This window comes from Myotis daubentonii, chromosome 11 (assembly GCF_963259705.1).
Source record: "Myotis daubentonii chromosome 11, mMyoDau2.1, whole genome shotgun sequence".
Classification (NCBI taxonomy): Eukaryota; Metazoa; Chordata; class Mammalia; order Chiroptera; family Vespertilionidae; genus Myotis; species Myotis daubentonii.
In genome coordinates this window covers 3243652-3264212 of record NC_081850.1, presented here as the reverse complement: position 1 = coordinate 3264212, position 20561 = coordinate 3243652, and the positions used below count along the sequence as shown (strand labels likewise).

Sequence of the window (20561 nt, the reverse complement as noted above, 5' to 3'; positions counted from 1 at the left end):
GGCTGTCTGGGCCTTTGAGACGCTAGGGAGACGGGTTGTCATGGACTGAATGTGTGTGTGCCCCCAAATCCACATAATCAAAGCCCTGCCTTCCCACGGGGTTGCATTTGGAGATGGGCCTCTAAAGAAGTAATTAGGGGATGAGGTCTTAAGGGTGGGGCCCTGATCCCATCGGGTTAGTGTCCTCATAAGAGATACCAGAGCTCACTTTCGTCCTCCTGTCTCCCTGCTCACGAACCAAGAAAAGGCCCATGAGGACCCAGGGAGAAGCCGTCCGCAGGCCACAAAGGGCCTCCAGAAGCCAACCCGCCCGCACCTTGAGGCAGAGCGGCCAGCCTCCTGGGCCAGGCAATGAGCGGCTGTGGCTTTGTGGTGGCGCCCGAGCTGGCCGAGGGGCTGTCTCACAGCCTGACTTCACTGCGCCTCATGCTGTCAGCAGCACAGTCCCCATTTCTCAGCTGAGAAGGGGGTGCAGGGGAGCCCTGTGGCCGGCAAGCGATGCGCAGCCCCACGGTGAGGCGCGGGGGGGGGGGGGGGGGCGTCACGGAACATAAGAGAAGGGTTTCTCTCTTCCCAGGACAAGCTGTGATCTGGGGCCAGCTGCCCACCCCCCTCGTGCCCATGGCTGGTGAGGCTGCTGTGCTCGGAAAGCTTGTAGGAAGGCAGCTCTGTCCCTGCTCCTGGTGGGGCACCTCCCAACCCCGCTGAGACCCCCAGACCATGCACCGCCCTGCTGAGGCCGCCTCCCCCAGGCAGCACCCTGCCAGCGGGCACCACCGCCTCCCCTGCCTGTGCCCCTGCAGCCCCCGTGGGCATCTGGAGGCCTCTCTCAGCTCCTGGGGGCTGGAGGGGAATGGGGCCTCCCTCTTTTTGCCACTTCACCCCACTCCTCCTGTCCTCTGACCAGCGGCCCAGGGTCAGGCACCAGGGACAAAACACCGGCCTCCCCTCGCCCTCCCCAGCCCCCACGGCAGGCCTCCTGCTCCCGGTTCTGCCACTTCCTCCCTTGAGGGCTGGGCGCAGGCCCGCGGGGCTTGCTCCCGCTGAGCTGAGGACGAGGCACTCGACCCCCTTCACGTCGCCCTCTGCAGGGCCAGGAAGCTGGGGCTGCCCCCTCTGTCGGCCCGCAGGACCCCTGGCACGTGGCTGAGGGGCCTTGCTGGCTCTCCGGTACACGCGGAGAGCGGAGCCTGCAGGGCCCCAGGACGGACCCTGCGCTGCTCTGTGATGGGGCTCCCTCCAGCCGCCCCCTCGGGAGCAGGGCTGGGGGGCTCTGTATCTGATTGCTCTGGCAGGGAGGGTCAGGGACTGCGATGGCTCCATCGGGCCTGAGGGAGCTCCTGGCCGGTACGCCCTCCCCTCAAAAGTGGGATCTGCCTCTGTGTTGACCAGCAGTGACCAAGCAGGACTCCTGGGCCCTGGCAGCTCTCACCGTGAAAGCCCACGCCTGTGTGAGGAGCCCTGGCACTGGAGGTGCCACCGCCCAGGAACTGCTGACACCCAGCAGCACCTGGAGCCGCCAGCGGCCTTCACGATCCAGCGTCTTCCTTCCGCTGACGGGCCCCCACACGGGGGCGGGGGGGGGGCAGAGAGGGGTCCCCAGGAGAGGCCCTGAGACCTGCCCTGCTGAGCGCGCTGCCCAGAGGCACGGCAGGGAGGCGGGGGGGGGGGGGGGATAAAGTCTGCATCTAGACACTTCCCCTGAGTGGTTTGCAGGGGTTGAACTGAGCCGTGGTTCCCCCTCTGCGATTTTCAGTTTGAGACTTGTTTACTTCCCACCCTCCCGGCGGCCGCGCAGACCCTGGGAGGAGCACTCCCTGTGGAGGCAGCCTGGCCGCTGGGAGCCAGGATGGGCTGTCCACTCCCTCTGGGCTGTGCGGAGCAGATGTCCTCATGTCCAGCCGCTCAGGTCCCTGGCTGGGGGCTGCGCTGCTCTGCCCGCCTCAGGGCAATTCCCAGCAGCCCGCTGTCACAGCTGCTGCAGGCACAGGGCACTCCCAGCTCAGCACCAGGCCTGAGGGTCCCGAAACCAGACGCTTACTTCACTGACCCGCCTCGAGCTGGACACACGTCGAAACACAGGTGGCCAGCTGACGGCTTGGCCTGGTCGCCTCGGTGTGGAGGGCGGCTCGGGCCTGGGCTGTGTGGGCCTTGCAGCGGTGGGCCTGGGGGCAGGCGGGGTCTTCCCGGGGTTCACTGTGCACCGTCACCAGGGCCCAGGGTGAGCAGGTGGCACTGCCAGGGGCCCGGGGGTCCTTGTCCATGCAGCCGGGCACACCAGCCAGCGCTCCGAGGTCTCTACAGAGAGAGGAGGTGTGAGCTGCAGAAAGAGCCAGGACTCCATGGGCCCAACACTGCCCCCTGCTGGGCCCCAGGCCCGGCCATGGCCTTCAGTGGGCCTGGAGCCGACCAGCACCCCAAGGCTGGGGAGCCCCATTTCTCCCGCTGGAGAGGCCCTGCTATTAGCGCCCTGCCTTGAGCCGCAGGCCCGCAGCTGTGAGTGAGCCGAGCAGAGACCCAGGTCTCAGGGACCCTGCTCCGGGCTTTTCTAAGGGCGGGCGGGGTCCCCGGGCTGTGTCAGGAAGGGCCTTATTCAGAGTGTGTGAAGACCACAGGTCAGGCTGCCTCCCCAGGCGGGGGGCTGGGGGCCAGGTCGCTAGCTTCTCTAGCTTCTGTTCCCCTGTGGCCCCTACTCCCCAGCCCATGAACCAACCAGTCCCCAGGCTGATCAGACCTGAGACCTTGGCCTGAGATGTCACCTGGCTCCTCTTTCTCCCCGAAAAACTGGCCTCTGCTCCACCTCCAGCCTCTGCAGGCTGCTCCCTCCCGCAGGGGCTGTCTCCCTCCTTCCCCCAAATCCAGGCTCACATCATGTGCCACCTCCTCCGAGAAGCCTTCCTGGCTCTCTGTTCCCACCCACAGCTAATTCTCAGACAAGCCCTTGGAAGTATAGGAATTACGAAATTATCTCTTGGTTTCATGGATACGTGAATGAATCAATGAATTCGTGAAGAGGAAAGACAGCGTGGGGGCAAATCTGTGGACTTTGGAGCCAGAAAGCCTGCGTTACAGCAGCTTCATGCTTAGCAGCTGTGCATGGTCTGGACAAGTTCCTGGAAATGGAATCAGAGCAGTGCTTACCCCTAAGGTTAGAAGTGGGAAGATCTGAAGGAGCTGAGAACAGTGCCAGCCATGCCGAGTCCTGGGACGTCTTTATGAAGTAAAAGCAGGTCAAGGGCGAACCTCGCCTTGCTGATGACAATCACCACCACCAGTGAGAACAGGGCACCTGGGCCTTGCCTAGGATGGCCAGACCCGGGGCTGCTGTCAGGGTCCCTGCCTGGGACCCAGAGGCCCAGGCTGGGGGGCCTTGCTTCCTCCATCAGGCTGTGCAGTCCTGGCAGGCGCTGCCTTCTTTGGTCCCCATGAGCTGGACTCAGGGCAGGATCCTGGGGGCTGTGGGAGAGCTCGGGGAGGGGCTCTGACTCCCATCCTCCCCCGGCCTCGCCTCCTACTTCCTGCCTGAGCTGCCCTGACTAGAGCTGATTCTGAGTGGCCCCCAAGTCGCCCTCTGGGGAGGTGGTCACACAGTTCCCCACATGGCTCTGAGCTGGCCATCAGAGGAGCGAGAACAAGGCCCCAGGTCTGAGGACAGGCGTCGTGGGCAGGCCCCGACCCCACAGCACCCACCCGGGGAGACCCATGCAGCCCGCAGCAGCACTGGCCGCCCAGGATGCATGCTGCCTGGGGCAGGGGTGAGGGGGTGGGGACAGCCTGCCCGGCTCCGCTGGGCTTTCCCAGCTGAGCGGGACAACCTGTCAGGGTGAACCCCGAGGGGCCGCGCGGGCGGGGCCTGAAAGGAATCTGACTCATGGAAAGGAAAGGCACGAGCAGGACCACCCCAACTTAACCAACACGAAAAGGAAAGGACTTGCGCCAACTCTGGAGTCAGGCTCACTTCTACCGGGTGCACAAAGCTCCCAGCACACAGGAAAACCCCAGCAGGCCCGTCAGCAAAGCAAAAGAAGATGGCCACACCCAGGGACGCGGCCGGCAAGCCGGGGCGGAGGGAACGCCCTTCCTCACGGTCGATGAGGAAATACGAAGGCACGCAGAGGGGCTCCCGCGGGGCGGCCCTGCCAGTCCGCCAGGGGAAATCATCTCCACTCAACTGTGCTGGGTCCCTGAAGAATCTACACTAATAAAAGAGAAACATGGTAATTGGCGTATGGCCGCTACCCTTCCCATTGGCTAATCCCCCTGTCACTCACAGAGTACGGCTGAGATATACAAATTAACTGGCAGCCAAGATGGCGGCCGGCAGCCAGGCAGCTGATGCGAACAGGGAGGCTTGCTTGCTTCAGTGACGGAGAACTCCAACGTTCCCCGGCTGACATGCCGGCCTCTCAGCTGCAACTCTCAGCAACTATGTTGCGAATAAAGAAGCTAAAAAAAACCAGAAACCTGCTTTACTCAGCAGAGCTTCAGCCAGTCGGACCGCAACATTGTGTCAAATACAGACGGTAAACAAAGGCCAGAAACCTGTTTTCAGCAGCCGAGGCCTCAGAGCTAAAGCTGGCCCAGAATAAAAAAGAAAAAAAAAGAAAGAAAGGAGCGGTTGGGAGCTTCAGTCCCAGCCTGAAAACAGCCCTCAGCTCCTCACCCAGACTGGCCAGGCACCCCAGTGGGGACCCCCACCCTGAAGGGTGTATGACCAGCTGCAAACAGCCATCATCCCCTCACCCAGACTGGCCAGGCACCCCAGTGGGGACCCCCACCCTGAAGGGTGTGTGACCAGCTGCAAACAGCCCTCAGCCCCTCAGCCAGACTGGCCAGGCACCCAGTGGGGACCCCCACCCTGAAGGGTGTGTGACCAGCTGCAAACAGCCATCATCCCCTCACCCAGGCTGGCCAGGCACCCCAGTGGGGACCCCCACGCTGATCCAGGACACCCTTCAGGGCAAACCAGCCAGTACCCACCCATGCACCAGGCCTCTATTCTATATAGTAAAAGGGTAATATGCTTCCCAGCACCAGGATCAGCGGAGCCGCGAGGCCTCCCGGCACCGGGATCAGAGTGACAGGGGGCAGCACCCAAACCCCCTGATCGCCCTGTGGCTCTATGTGTGACAGGGTGCGGGGCCCCAACCCCCCCGACCCCCACGGGCCCTGCTCTGTGTGTGATGGAGTAGAGCCATAACCTCCCCATTGGCCCTGCCCTGAGTATGAGAGTGGCGGCGCCCCAACCACCTGATCGGCCCTGCTCTGTGGGTGTTAGAGGGTGGCGCCCCAACCCCCTGATCCACCCTGCCCTGAGTGTGACAGGGGGCGGTGCCCCAACTCCCCTATTGGCCCTACTCTGTGAGTGACAGGGGGGAGCTCCTCAACCCCCTGATCGGCCCTGCTCTATGCATGACAGGGGGGAGCTCCCCAACCCCCTGATTGACCCTGCTCTGTGCATGACAGGGTATGGAGCCCCAACCCCCCTGATGGGCCCTGCTCTGTGTGTGACAGGGGGTGGCGCCACAACCTCCCCATCGACCCTGCCTTGAGTGTGACAGGGGACGGTGCCCCAACCCCCCAATCAGCCCTACCCTGAGCGTGACTGAGGGTGGCATCCCAACCTCCCAATCTGCCCTGCTCTGTGCATGACAGGGGAAGGCGCCCCAACTCCCTAATTGGCCCTGCTCTGAGCCCGACCAGGGGCTGCACCTAGGGATTGGGCCTGCCCTCTGCCACCCGGGAGCAGGCCTAAGCCAGCAGGTCGTTATCTCCCGAGGGGTCCCAGACTGCAAGAGGGCACAGGCCGGTCTGAGAGACCCCCCTTCCCCCAGTGCACAAATTTTTGTGCACCGGGCCTGTAGTCTCTCTATATAAAAGGCTCATATGCAAAGTGTCCCCTCACTCACTATGACGTGTGCTGACCACCAGGGGGCGGCGCGGAATGAAGGAAGGCCCCGATCGGCCCTGATCACCGGCCAGGCCTAGGGACCCTACCTGTGTACGAATTTCGTGCACCGGGCCTCTAGTTTGGTAATAAAAATATTAAGACTCTTTGGCCTAAACAGTCTATTTCTAGGATCACCCCAAAATGTCATCTCAAAAAAGAGAAACAGCTCTAAGCACCAACAATTACCCAAACCTGAGCAGTCAGGGGGTCTTGTGAACACTGACCACCGGAGTGGAGCTCGGGGTCCACCAGCCGTGTAACCACAGCTGCGTCCCAGGCCGAGGGCAGAGGCAGCGCAGGTGCGGCCACCAGCAGGCAGGCCCACTTCTGCAGCTCAGGGGCGGGAGAGGGGACCAAGCCCTCCGCGGGGCAGGCCCAGACTTCCTGCACCCTGGGCAGCCAGGCCAGCCCATCCTGCGCCTGCTTTCTCATCTGTGCGGTGGGACAAGAGCAGCACCAAGAGCAGCACCCACAGCGGTGCCTGCCCGCCCGCCCTCAGCCTTGCCCACTTCTGGTGCCTCAGCCCTGCCAGGGCCTCACTGTGCAGGGAGGTGGCCATGGCGGGAGCGGGAGCAGCCCAGGGCTCCCGGGGTCCTGCTCTGTGAGGCGGGCCTGGTCCTGAGGCTGCCCCCACCCAGTGCAACAGAGTCTGAGGGGGCACCCAGCGTGGTCGGGGGCAGGGCTCCCAGGGAGGCGCCGAGCCCACGGCCGGGCACGATGGGGACAGTGACTGCTGGGGACAGCAGCGGGGACAGCAGCCGCACACAGTGTCTCCGCCTCTGCATCTGTGACATTTCCCCAGCATAAAGCTTTAGAGAAGAACAGCCTCGAGTTCACGGTGATACAACAAATAAAATGAAAAGGGAAAAGCAGAACCCACCCTCATTCCTCGCAGAAAAAAAAAGACAGAATAACAACAGAACTGACATCACACTTTGTAAGGCCAGGGGAGAGGCCCCTTGCAGACCTCGTCGCATCAGCCGGCAGGGACTCACCTCAGCCCCAAGAGCGCCGTCTGCACATGCGAGGGGGGTTGGGGGGGGGGTGGGGCGCCCGCCCCGCCCCAGCACCCAGGCACCTGCGCGGAAACGCAGCGCAGCCCGAGGGCCAGTGCCCGACAGCCAGACCGAGCTCGGACTCTGCAGGGACCGCTGGCCACCAGGACGAAAAGCCGAGAGGCCGGGCTGCTGGTGCCACGTGGGTCCTGAGAGGGTGTGCAGAGCGGGTGACCACTTTCAGCCAGACCAGACTCTGGGAGTCAGAAGAGGGTGTGTGAGAGAACGTGTGTGTGTGTGTGTGTGTGTGTGTGTGTGTGTGTGTGTGCGCGCGCTGAAAGGGAGGCAGAGGGAGGGGGGAGGACAGAGTGAGTCCACAGGACACGGCGCAGCCTGCGGGGCTGGGTGAACGGGACACTCAGGCTCAGGTGCTTTGCCTTCTCCCTCAGGGTGATTCTCACGATAAAGCCACGGGGTGGGAGGCCCCTAAAGCCACGGGGTGGGAGGCCCCGCAGCCAGGGTGCGGCCTCAGCCCAGGTGCCAGCAGGACCACAGCCTGTCTCTGGGCCAGGATGTGAGGCCCAGGTGAGCGGCACAGCGTGAGGGGGCAGCCAGTCCCCGCGGGTTCCTGGTTCTCCTGCCCTGTCCTGACCCACCCAGGCCCCGCCCCGCCCTTATCCCTGCCCACTGCCCAGGCCGGTGCCCACGTGGTGAAGCTGTGGTGGTCACGCTCCTGGCCAGGCTGGCCTCTGGGCCCCGCGTTGCCGCTGCTGTTCTTCAAGCCCGGGAGGCCCAGGTAGGTGGCCTGCAGCGTCTCCAAGTCTTCACCTCGCAGCTGGAGCCACAGCTGGGCAGCTCTGCGGGAAGAGATGCAAGGCAGTCAGTGCGCGAGGGCCCAGGCCGCCACCCTGAGCCTCTGCAAGCTGGGCTGGGAGCACCGGAGGCCCTGTGGCCTCCTCAGCTCTGGGCGGGGGTGTGGCGGGGGTAAGGGACGTGGTCACGGGCCATCAGAACGTGCCAGACCCCTCTACCTGCCAAGCAGGCGAGGGGCATTCTAGAGACAAGTCGTCAAGGACAGCGGCGCAGTGCAGTGAAGGGAACCAGTGCCCCTGAGTGCTGCTCATAAAGACGGTTAAATGGCAACTTTTATGTTATAAACATTTCACCACCATGTTAAAAACTACAGTCAAGCCTCAGTTCTCGTATATCTCCCACCTCAAACATTTCGGTTCTCTACTCAGTTGTTCACAGAAAAATATCTCATTTGTCGCCCTAGCTGGTTTGGCTCAGTGGATGGAGCGTCGGCCTGCGGACTGAGGGTCCTGGGTTCAATTCCGGTCAAGGCATATGTCTGGGTGGCGGGCTCGATCCCCAGTAGGGGGCGTGCAGGAGACAGCCGATTGATGATTCTCTCTCATCATTGATGTTTCGATCTCTCTCTCCCCTCTCCCTTCCTCTCTGAAATCAATTAAAAAATATATTTTTAAAAATCTCTGTTGTCAAACAAAACTTCAGTTCTCGACCTGACAACCCTTTCATGCTGATACCTGTATGAGCAGTCACGTGACTCTCAAGTGACAAAGAAAATACTCAAGTATGAGTCAGTTTACTGCTAACCCTCGCATTATTAACATCTCAGGAAATTGTGCTGTGAATATTTCCATGTTTTTCTCCTTTCGTTGCTACTTATTATTATTAAATATGTACCATGGGTCCTAAGGTTAGTGATAGCAGCAAAGTGAAAAGGAAAGTTGTGAGAAAAACACTAGAGCTTAAAAAAGAAATAACTGGAAAGTAGGATAGAGGTGTTTGCATGTCTGATCTGGCTACCAAGTATGTCATGGTGAAATCGATGATTAGCACAATTTTAAAACATAAAGCGGCCATCAAAAAGGCTGATGTAGCTAAGGGCGTGAAAGAAACAGTGATCACAGACAACTGAGGAAGCCTAAGACGAATCATTGGGGGTCTGGAATAGATCAGTTCACTGTACATTACTTTAATGGGAAAAATGATTCAGTTTACAAACAAATCGCTTCTTGAACAGCCTTCCGAGAACCAAGGTTCCACTGGGCTCCGAAAAAGGACAAATTACAGTGAAGCACAGTGAGCAGAGCCCGCCTGGAGCTGCAGATACCACAGGCCTCAGCCCTCAGCCCTCAGGCCCCACGGCGGAGCACGCACTGCTCGCTGCTGCACGCACTGCAGGACGAGCCAGCCCCTGTCCCCGCAGCCCACACGCCCCTGGCGGGCCGTGACGCTCATGACCACGATGCCACGTCCCAACCGCAGTGCAGACGCTGGCCGACCGTGTCTGCAGCCGTCGTGGGCTGTGAGGGCAGCTGTTGGTAGGGTGACCCTGCTACCCTTAGGAGGCCCAGATGGGCATGAGTGCTGGCACCCTGGGGCAGTGCCGGGCCGGCTCCTGGCTCCAGGGAGTGGTCAGGGCTCAAGGCCACAGGCCCCCCTCCCACGAGGACGCTGGGGCCACCATGCCTGTCGAAGCGCCGCTGCTCCGTCCTCTTCACGCACTTCAAGAGGCAGCAGGTGAGGAAGGCCATGGACATGAGCAGGATGATGGCGCAGCTGACGATGGAGGCGATCACAGCCACCCTGAAGCCAAAGGTCTCATGGGGCGTCACAGCTGCAAGAGAGAGGAGACCAGCTCCGGGCATGGCCCGCAGAGGCCCAGCAGTGGTGCTCACCCTGCCCCCAGGAGCCCATGCCATCGGGAGGCAGGGCAGCTGGCTGCTAACCCTTGTAGGAGTGAGGCTATCAGGCTATCAGTCCTCGCAAGAAGGGGTGTTGGAGCAGGGTTTTGGAGTGTGTGTGAGTTCGTGGGGGCACACGGGAGAAGCTCTGAGGGTGCCAGGGAGGCCCTTCTGGCTCTCACCCACTGCAGGCTGGGCTCAAGGCCAAACCCAACAGAGCCACAACATGGAAGGGTCCCCACTGTGGGGCACCATATGAGCCGAGGACTCCCAACCTGAGGGCCATGGCAAGAGAAATCTCCCATAGCCCCTGTTGGCTAACTCCTGTTATCTTGGGTTTTGTATCTCTAGGAATCTGATCCTAACAGATACCCTCCTTCTCGAGATTCACTCAACACAGGAGCATTTTAAAGGCTCTGAGAAGTCCTGCAGCCTTTAAGTTAACATGGCCTTTTCCAAACTGTCTTGACTACTGAGCCCTTTTCATCACACAATACACGGGCCTCCCTTTGAAAACAGCTGTGCTGAGTATTACACTTCAACACCCTGCACTACAAATACAAATAGAAAACCTCTCCCCATGGGCTCCAGGGCCAGACGCATCCTGGCCCTCCGTGTCCCGGTCCTAGAATTCTTGGCACATGGAGTCTTCTATCAGGGCTTGCCACATGCATGCTTAGAGCCTGAATCAATGAACAAATGCAGAACAGTAAGCGCTAGCTCAGACCAAGGTAACCGCTGGGAAGTGGTGGCCATGTCAGTGGCAGGCCTAGGGTCTGGAGCAGCTCCTGGGACTTGAATCCACACTATGGACGTGAAGCCACCAGGGTCACCAGCACCGGGAGCAGGAGCCTACACAGAGGCCCAGCCGGGACTGGCATCCATGGCACCTTCTCTGTGGACACCACGCTGTCCACATGACAGCACCAGGCCCCTCCCAGGGCGCCCGCGGATCTGGGGGCAGCTGAGGGAAGTGGGCCTCACCTTTGCACACAGGGGTCCCCGAAGACCACTCAGCGACGCTCCCCTTCCAGGTGCAGGCGAGGAGGCCAGACCCCACCATCTGGTGTCCTGAGGGGCAGTGGAACACGATGACAGTCCCCACAGAGGCCCCATCACCGCGAAGCACTTGGAGAGTACCCCTCTGGGGCGGCCGCACTCGGGTGCACGTGCCTAGGGAGAGAGGTGACAGCATGAGCCCCCATTCCGGAGGCAGGGGCTCTGCAGGACCCTCGGCTGGGATGGGCATGGCTGCCCGACGGCCATGTGAACCCTGGGTCATCCAGGCCCCGGACGGGAGTGGCAGGCAGAGCCAGGGGCTGGGAACCGGCCGACCTGAGGCACACTCTCCGTGTCCTGAGGGCCCAGTGCTGGGAAAAGACCACGCTGGGATATCGCTCAGCAATAGAAACAATAAAATCTTGCCACTTGCAACAATGCGGATGGATCTAGAGCGGATTATGCTACATGATATGGCAGATAGAGAAAGATAAATACCATGTGATTTCACTTATATGTGGATTTAAATAATAAAACAAGTTAATAAACTAAAACCAGAAACAGACCTTAACATACAGACAGCAGGCTGGTGGTGGCCATGTGGGGGGGAGTGGGGGATGGGTAAAACATTATTTTTAAAGGAGACAATCCGATGTTAAAGAAAAATTCTGAGCGGGGGGGGGGGGGGGGTTCTTTAAAAAGAGATGTAATGCACACCTACGAATGAAAAAAGGTAGATTTTATAGTTATAGGGAAAAATTAAAAAATAAAACGCATGTGCAGAGCTTGGCACACAGAAAAAAGAAAAAGAAAAAACACGCATCGGAAGACAATGAAAGCAATGATACAGGGATCGCCCAAGTAGCAGGCCAAGGTCCCAGGGTCTGGGCGTTCCTCACTAAATGCTATTCTTGCTGCGCGTTAAAATGTAGCACAATATTTTGCAGACCAGCTGTAAAACAAGATGGCCTTGACAGGAACCCAACCAGATAAGTGTAGCCAACTGCAAAGAAATAAAAGCGTAATTAACCAAATAGTGCATGTTGGCGATGGCGCCTGAGCCTTTCTTCCTGGAAACAGCTTGGGGAGTGGACCCGGGCTCCTCCCGCTCTGAGTAGACACGACCTTGCGACAGACAGCCGGTCCGCACCTGGGAGTCACAGCACAAGCTCCAGAGGCAGGCTGGGGGTGGGGGGCGGGGTGCATGAGAGCAAAAACTTTTGTTACTCCCTAATAATTGAAAAACAAACATAAACTCGGGTTTAAAAATCAGGAAAAGATCTTTGGAGGATATAGGACAAAGGTTCAACACCCTTATTCATAGAGATCTCACACCATGAAAGCCGAATGTCCAAATAAAGAGGTGCCTGACGCATGGGCGAGCTTCAGAGAGATAGCTGGCCAGCCCGCACCAGAAGCGCTCGCTACAGGAACCGAGGAAACTCTTCAAATGAGCGCTCATCCTTTGCCCTCCACTCGGCAGAAAGGCCGAAGGAGAAAGGCCAGGGCCTGGGCACTCCTCTGCACCTTGCTCACGGTGCAGATCCACCCCTGGGCAGAGTTCTGGCAAATGCACTGAGAGCCTTATGCCGCATATGCAGCTGAGGACGTTGCCAACGGAAATATGATGAGTCCGCTGCCAGGACCTCTGCACCAGCAGGTTCGCCTCACAGCAGTGAGCAGTGAAGTCACCCCGTCTCCAGCCGTGGGGACGGTGCCGCAAGGAGAGGTACCTCTGGTGATGTCAGCAAGGCCGTCCTTACAGAAGGACAGAGAGACAATCATGGCATCCTATATAATAAAAGGGTAATATGCTAATTGACCATCACACCGTCACAAAGATGGTGGCGCCCACAGCCAATAAGGAGGGAATATGCTAATTGACTGTCATGCCCTTAAAGATGGCGGTGCCCACAGCCACAAGATGGTGGCGCCCCGTCCCTTCATCACCACCAGGGTGGCAGGCGTGCAGCCAGGCTCCACGCACCTGCCTCCAGAGTCCCCCAGTCCCCTCAGCCCCCCAGCCGCCGATGGCCGGCCCGAGGCGCAGGCAAGCCTCGGATGGCCAGTCGCTATGAGGTGCACTAACCACCTCTTGGTCCTTTTCCCTGACCAGCAGGCTCTGATTGCCCAATGACAAACGGGGAGCTGGAGTGGAGGGCAGGGCCAAGGAGTGGGCAGAATGGCTGGCCTCTTGGTTCCTCCCCGCAGCCGGCAGGCTCCGATTGCCTAATGGTGAACGGGGAACCGGGGGTGGGCGGCAGCGGGGGGCGGGGCCAGCTGTGGGCAGCCGGGGAAGATGGCCCTGAACACAGGCCAGGCCTGAGGACCATACCCACGCACGAATTCGTGCGCCAGGCCTCTAGTTCTTTATGAAATAATAACATTGAAACAGCCACATGTGCCGGCGGAGGGCGGAGGGCTGTGTCCCGCACGGAGTGAAGCTCAGTGGGCGCCCCACATGCCTCCCCGCCCACGTGCAAGAGGCTCTTCCTTCTGCTTTTCCAGAATGTTCTGACTTTGAGCACTGACTCCCCGACTTGGGCAGAAAGGTAGAGTGGCTCGTCTCAGAGAACCGGGGGCTGCCGTGGACACACTAATTGGGAGGCGTCTGCAGGGGCCCCGTGGCTGAAGACTGAGCAAGGGGCCGGGACAGACGCCAGCTCCTCCAGGCCGAGCCCGTTACTCCGGCGACCTGTCCTGGGGATGCGCGGCCGGGCCGCCCTGCACACCAGGCACAGACCCTGCTGCCCGCTCGCTTGCCCACCCAGCCACACCCTGTGCTCCCTCCCAGGCTGCCCCCATGTTCACTTTGAGGTTAGTTACCAAACCCTCTCTTCTTTACTGGTTTTGGCCCCAAATCTTAGAATTTAATTGGACTCCTTCTCAATCCACTACCAACCTATCAGCAAACTTGCTTTCCGGATATAGTCCACACCGGCCATCTGTACTGGGCCGGAGTGCCCCCCAAATCAGGCCCACCTGGCAGTAGCCATGGAGGCTCCACTGTGAAACAAAGCCCCCTTTCGCACAGGTGTGGGGACCACACACGCCACCAGCTCACATGCCCGGGGCTCAGGGGGGCCGGGCTGCCCACGCCCCTCACTGCGGTGACAAGGAGGCCAGGCGTGGCCATGCTTGGCCAGCTGCCTGAGCCCACCCTGCCTCTGCCCCACCAGGAGCCGGCGCAGTGTCAGCTGGGGGCTGCCTTCCGGATCCGCACAAACAGCACCAGGTACCTAATGGGTGTTTGCTGGGTTGCAGCCCTCTGAGGAGGAGGGGAAACTGAGGCACGGCAAAGCTGGACGATAGGCCGAGTCACCAGCAGAAGGTGGGGGCAGCACGCCTCTGCCTGCGGGCTCACACACCAGCAGCGCGAGGCCCCCCGCATGCACGCACGGCCGCACGCCCAGCCTCCCGTGGCCCGGGAGCAGCGCTCTCCCCACTTTCCCACGGAAAGGCCAAGCGCAGGGGGCGGGCATGCCCGATGCCCAGACAGAGGGAGCAGCGCCTGGCGGTGCGGCACCTCAGGTTCCTACAGCCCAGCAAGGGCAGACACGGGGCATGCCGCCCACCCAGAGGTGCGGCCCTGCGACACAAACAGCATGTACACGAATAAGACGCAACAACAGCCCAACAGCCTGGCCACGCTCCCTGGGGGGAGTTCGCCCCGCGCACCACAAGGCTGCGGGTTCGCTCCGGTCAGGGCACACGCCTAGGCCGCAGGCTCGATCCTCAGCGACCGCTCACAGGAGGCCACTGATGGATGTTTCTCCCTCTCTCCTCATCCCTCTCGCTCTAAAACAATAAGCATATCTTCAGGTGAGGATAAAAAATAATCACAGCTACAAAAAAGGTTAAGTTAGAAAAAAAAGACAAAGAGCCCCAAGCAGTGGTGTAGGATCCTTAGTTAAGAAAATTAAATGAATAGCACCCAAATCAGAAAGAAAGAAGCAAACTTCTCTATTAGATAACATGGTCTTGTGCCCAGAAAAATCCCCAGGAATCTGCTAAAAACCTATGGGAACTAATAAGTACGTCCAGCAAGGTGGCAGGATACAGGATCAATATATGAAACCCAAGGCATCTCAGTGCAGTGGCCAGGAACACGCTGAAAATGAAATTAAGAAGACAATTCCATTTACAAGAGCATCAAGAAAAATATATTACTTATAGTTTTAGAAATAAATTTAAGAAAAGCAGCACAAAACGTAAACTCTGAAAACTACAAAACATTGTTAAGGAAATTAAAGAGCTAAATAAATGGGAACTGCCACGTGCTGGGGGTCGGAAGCCTTCGCAGTGAAGGGGACAGATGCGGAGTCCACGCCCCGAGCAGAGGCCCCACGGCTGCCTCTGCAGAAATTGACAAGCTGCTCCTAAAATTCACAAGGAAACGCAGAGCCTCAGAATAGCCAAACAAAACCAGACCGAAAAAGAACCAAGTTGGAAGACTCACACTTCCCTACTTCAGAACTCACCACACAGCTATGGGGACGGAGGCAGAGGTCCTGTGTAGGGACAGACACATGGCGGTGGGACCACGCACCTCCAGGCCCCCGCCTCTGACAGGGCTGCCAAGACGATGCCATGGGAGGGGTCGGTCTCCAACAATCGTGCTGGGACGACAGCCACACGCAGAAGAATAATGCTGGGCCTGTCCCCACATCTGTACAGAAATCAACTGAAAGTGAATCAAGACATAAATATAAAGGCCAAGACTTTAACACTCTTAGACGGAAGCATAGGGATCAGTCTTCTTGACCTGGGGTTAGGCAATGGTTTCTTAGATATGATAACAATCGCCAAACAACAAAAGAAAAAATAAACTGGACTTCAGCGAAGTTAAAACTGTTTGTACTTCCAAGGACACGACCAAGAAAATGAAAAGGTTTACAAAGTGAGACAAAATATTTGCAAATCACGTTTCTGATAGAGGACTTGTCTCTGGAATGTATAAATCATTACAACCGAATTATAAAAACACAAACAGCCCAATTTTAGAATGGCCAAAGCTCTGAAAAGACATTTCTCTAAAGGTTTCCTGATGACCGCCAGCACCCACATAAAAAGATGCTCAACATCGTTAGCTTCAGAGAAACGCAAACCGAAACCCGAGGGAGCCCTGTCGTCCTCGTCGTCGTCTGCACACAGAAGACAGGTGTACCAGGGACAGGCAGAGCCCAGAGCAGGAGCGCTGCAGGGGCGGGGCCGCAAGGGGCGGGCCGCAAAGGGCGGGCTGGGGGCTGCTTGGACAGTCTCTCCAGCAGTTACGTACACACACACACACACACACACACACACCTGTACACAAAGCTCACAGCAGCATCGTTGCCAGTAGCCAAGAGGAGAAATAACCCAAATGTCCACCAACTAAAATAGGTCCATCCACACAATGGAATATTATTTGACCATAAAAAGGAATGAAGCACTGACGTGCTACAATGTGGAGGGACCTTCAAAACATTGTGATCAGCGCATGAAGTCAGTACAAAACTGTAGGATCCGTTTCTGTGAAATGCCCAGAAAAGGCAAATCCACAGGCAGGAAGTAGATTAGCAGTTGCGGGGGGGGGGGGGGGGGGGGCGGGGGGCTGACTGTGCTAAGGGATGTGGGTCTTTCTGGGGTGATGACAATGTCCTAAAGTTGTGCATATTCTAAAAGCCATTGAGTGGTACACATTAAATGTACAATTTAAATGGGTGAATCATATGGTATGTAATTTATACCTCCATAAAGTTATTACAAAAACTCAGGGGAAATATATGTGTCAAAGAAATGCAAATTTGAATCCTAAAATACAGTTTTTGGCCTCTTAGCTTGGTTAAGATTAGAAAGACAAACAGCCCACCAGGTGCTGGCTTAGGGGCAGGGGGCCCCCCCTACACATGTCCAGGACCCCCCACGGACCCTCGCTGGCCATGGCCCCGGCGCTGAGAGGTGCAATGGCCACGGCGGAGCCCAGTGTCTGGGCTCTTAGTTACCACAGTGTCTCCACACGGCCAAAGCGGCGAGGGCGTGCGCGGTGCGTGGGCGGGCGGGCGGGCGAGACCTAACGCAGGGCACGCTCCTCCCTTCCCAGGATCTGTGGGCTTGGACACGCGCTTTCCTTCTGGCCAGAAGGTGGACGTGGGCTTTGGGGCAGGGTAGATGGGCAGGGCGGCCACAGGCAGGCCACGTGGCCCTTCCCCAGGATCGCCAGGCAGGCAACACTTCCCAGTCCTCCATTTAGCGCTGTGACTTCTCTATTTTTCCGTAACTAAGTACCATTCCCCCCCTTTGGTGTACATATAAAAAATGTATTTATTTCAGTATAGTTAGTACACCCTTATATTGGTTATATTCATTCCAGATGATAGCATGGTGATTTAGCATTTTGATGCCTTACAATTGATCACCCCACTAATTCTGGTAATCACGTCACTGTGCAAACTCATCACAATATGATTGACTACAGTCCCCTCCCCCTTCCTCCCACCCCTTCAGTCTGTTTTTGTGTGGTTTTTAGATTCCACATAGAAGTTTTCACATGGCATTTGTCTTTCTGACTTATTTCATTTAGCATAATACCCTCTAGATCAGCTGTGGGCAAACTACGGCCCATGGGCCGTTTGAAATGAATAAAACTAAAATAAAAGAGACCGTACCCTTTTATGTAATGATGTTTACTTTGAATTTATATTAGTTCACACAAACACTCCATCCATGCTTTTGTTCCGGCCCTCCGGTCCAGTTTAAGAACCCATTGTGGCCCTCGAGTCAAAAAGTTTGCCCACCCCTGCTCTAGATCCATCCATGTTGTTGGAAATTACAAGATTTCAATTTTTTTATTGCTATAAAATATTCCATTGTATATATGTAGCACCTCTTCTTTATCCATTCATCTATCAGTGACACCCTGGGTTGCTTCTATAACTTGGCCATCATAAATAATGCTGCAATGAACATAGAGGTGCAAATAGCTTTCTGAATTAGTGTTTTTATTTTCTTTAGATAAATACCCAGAATAGAATTGCTGGGTTGTATGGTATATCCATTTTTAGTTTTGAGGAATACCCTATTTTACATAATGGCTGCACCAATTTACCATCCCACCAACAATACACAATGGTTCCTTTTTCTCTTGATTGATTTATTGATGGTAGCCATTCTGGCAGGTGTGAGGTGATCTCTCATTGTGGTTTTAATTTGCATCTCTGATGATCAGTGATGTTAACTTCTCATATGTCTATTGCCATCTGTATGTCCTCTGTAGAGGGAAGCCAAGGGGAGCCCAGAGCGACCCTCACCATCCCACATCCTGCGGCTGCCTCCTTTCTGGGCCCTACCCCCGCCCCCCCCCCTCCAGGTGCAGGGAGTGCTGGAGCCTCGGGGAGCAGGCCTGGGCCTGCGGGCAGTGGGAGGGTGGTCTCTACAAGGGCTGGGCACCCAGTCAGCCAGTCAACAAACATTTAAAGCCCAGCTCTGAGCCAGGTTCCCCCACCCCACCACCCCTCACCAGCCTCACAGGGGGACGAGGGAAGGACACAGGCCCCAGGACACTGAATCCATCTGGTTGGACTTTCAGGAAGAGCAGAGTAATGCACCCATTTTACAGATTGCAGGAAAAACACAACCCATTGCTGTGTTTTAGACAGTGCCAAACTATCCCCAAAGAGCCCTCCCTTCACAGCCCCTCAGAGAGAAGGGTGCCCATTTCACAGCCCAGGAGACCGGGTGCACAGGGCAGGGGAGGGGTGCGGTGGGAAGGACGGTGTTACCCCAGAGCAGAACAGCCTGGGGCAGGTGGATAGCGTCCACCACTTAGCACACCCGGAAACTGAGGCACAGAGGCTGAGACGCACCCCGAGCAAAAGGGGGCTTCCAACCTCCAGTTTCGGGGAGGGCAATGGGTTGGGACCCAGGGCTTCCATGGGCAGGAAGCTGCGCTGCAGCAGGCCAGAAGCAGGGCTGGGGCTGGGCTGGCGGCCAGAGGGCAGGGCCGGACTCCGTGCCTCTCTCCCCCAGGAGAGTCCTCTGCAAACAGCCTTTTGTATGCAAACCTTGGAAGGCCCCTCTCCCTGTCCTGGCTGACCTTGGGCAAGTCCCTGCCGTTCTGTCCACACCCTCCTCCCAGCACGCTAGCATACACACTGTGTCCCTCCCACACCCGGCGAAGCACCCAGGTCAGGACTGGGCATCAAGCTGCCCTGGGATGTCAAACAGCCAAACAAAATAAAGCCACCCACCAGGCCAGGGCAGGTCTTAGCTCCTATTGGTGACTCAACTCCCTGGGCCTCAGTTTCCCCATCTGAGAGGAACGCTTCCACCCGCCGCCTCCTGATGGCAGGTGTCATTGTTGTAAGTGGGACCAGCTGCACCCAGGCTGATCTGGGCCAGCTTCCACCTGGCCCCATCCTGCCAGGCACGGCACAGGTGCCGAGACTCCTCAGTGTCTACAGTGAGCCTCTGGGGCAGTGGTTCTCAACCTTGGCTGCACATTAGAATCACCTGGGAATCTTTTTAAAATCCTGGTTTCTGGGCCTCATCCTCCGGAAATTCTGTTTCTTTGTTACTAATGTTGTGGCCCCACCCCATCACAAAGAAACAGAATTTCCGGAGGATGAGGCCCAGAAATCAGGATTTCAGAAAGATTCCCAGGTGATTCTAATGTGCAGCCAGGCTGAGAACCACTGCTCTGGGCATCCAGGGCTCATGGTCCGGGCTTGATTCTGTTCCTAAAAGCGTTAGATTTCAGGTGCGTTCATGGGACAAAGTCGGCATTGGCGCTTCAGATGCCTTCCTACCCCAGAACCAGGGCACGAAGGTGAACCCTCTTCAGATTATTCTCGAAACCAAACACCAAGCCAGCCCTCCGGTCCTTAAGGATACCTTGAGCTTCAAGGCCGGCCGGTGTCTGCGGGACCCCCCACCTGGACCCCCCCAGCTGTCGCTCCCCCCAGGCTCGGGTTCCCCACAGTGAAGGGGGGCTGGGAGCTAGACAGGAACCAGGGCACCTCCCCGCAAGGCGAGGCCAGTTCCGATCACCTCACGTCTACTGACTTCCCCGGCACCGGCCTGGGCGCCCACGACCCACAGGAAAGGGCGCACACCTGGCCACCATGGAGTCTGGCCTCCACCGCCAGCCTTCGGTCCCCAGGGACGCCCGCGGGATGGAGAGGGTTGGGGAAGTGCGCCCTCAGCTGGTCTCCCTCTCTGTGCCTCCCCCCATCATGGTCCCCCACCCCGCGCGCGCTGTGGGTCCCCTGTGCGCCCTCCTAGGCAGTGCGCCCCCCTAGGCAGTGTGCCCCCTTAGGCAGTGCGCCCTCTCCGGCAGTGCGCCCCCCCTAGGCAGTGCGCCCCCCTTAGGCACTGCGCCCCCCTAGGCCTCTCCGACAGTGCGCCCCCCCTAGGCAGTGCACCCCCCTAGGCAGTGCACACCGCCACCCGCCCCCGCCAGCTGTGCGGTGTCTCCCAGGCGGTAGATGAACCCCGGCCTCCCGGGGTGTGCGGTGCCCCCCGTCTGGGAAAAGGGCGCAGAGACCGGATCGCGCCCCGCGGTCCTGGCCTCACCTGTACTGTTCCCGGGGGCGGTCGTGGCGTCCCCCGAATGGCCCCTAGGCCTCGCCCTGCCACGGAGGGTCTCGGACGCCTGACGCATCCCTGCGCGCTCCTGGCGGTCCGCCCGCCCGACTGCCCCGACTCGGCCCGCGGGACGGGGCGGGGCACCCGGCCACGCCTCTCAGAATCCCGCCCTCTCCCCGTGGGCCCGGGGCGGGGCCAGCCCCAAGGGAGCCCAACGCCCAAGCGGGGCGAAGCCCAGGAGCAGGAAGTCTCGCTCCAGGGCCTGGCGCAGGTGGTGCCCTCTTCCCCGCCTCTCCGATGGAGCGGGCCTCCCTAGGCCCGATGTCAGGGGGACCCCACTGT

The 20561-nt window shown here is 58.4% G+C and overlaps 1 protein-coding gene across 1 annotated transcript; it reads right to left on the bottom strand.

The window, feature by feature from the left end:
* Window positions 1-1751: 1751 nt before the first annotated feature.
* SUSD3 (sushi domain containing 3) lies at window positions 1752-20336 on the bottom strand. The gene is made up of 5 exons (XM_059656297.1): window positions 20208-20336; window positions 10641-10829; window positions 9442-9589; window positions 7653-7802; window positions 1752-2298 (listed from the first exon to the last, which is right to left on the bottom strand). The coding sequence occupies exons 1-5, from the start codon at window positions 20293-20295 to the stop codon at window positions 2043-2045; spliced, it is 831 nt and encodes a 276-aa protein (XP_059512280.1). The 5' UTR covers window positions 20296-20336; the 3' UTR covers window positions 1752-2042.
* Window positions 20337-20561: the final 225 nt, after the last annotated feature.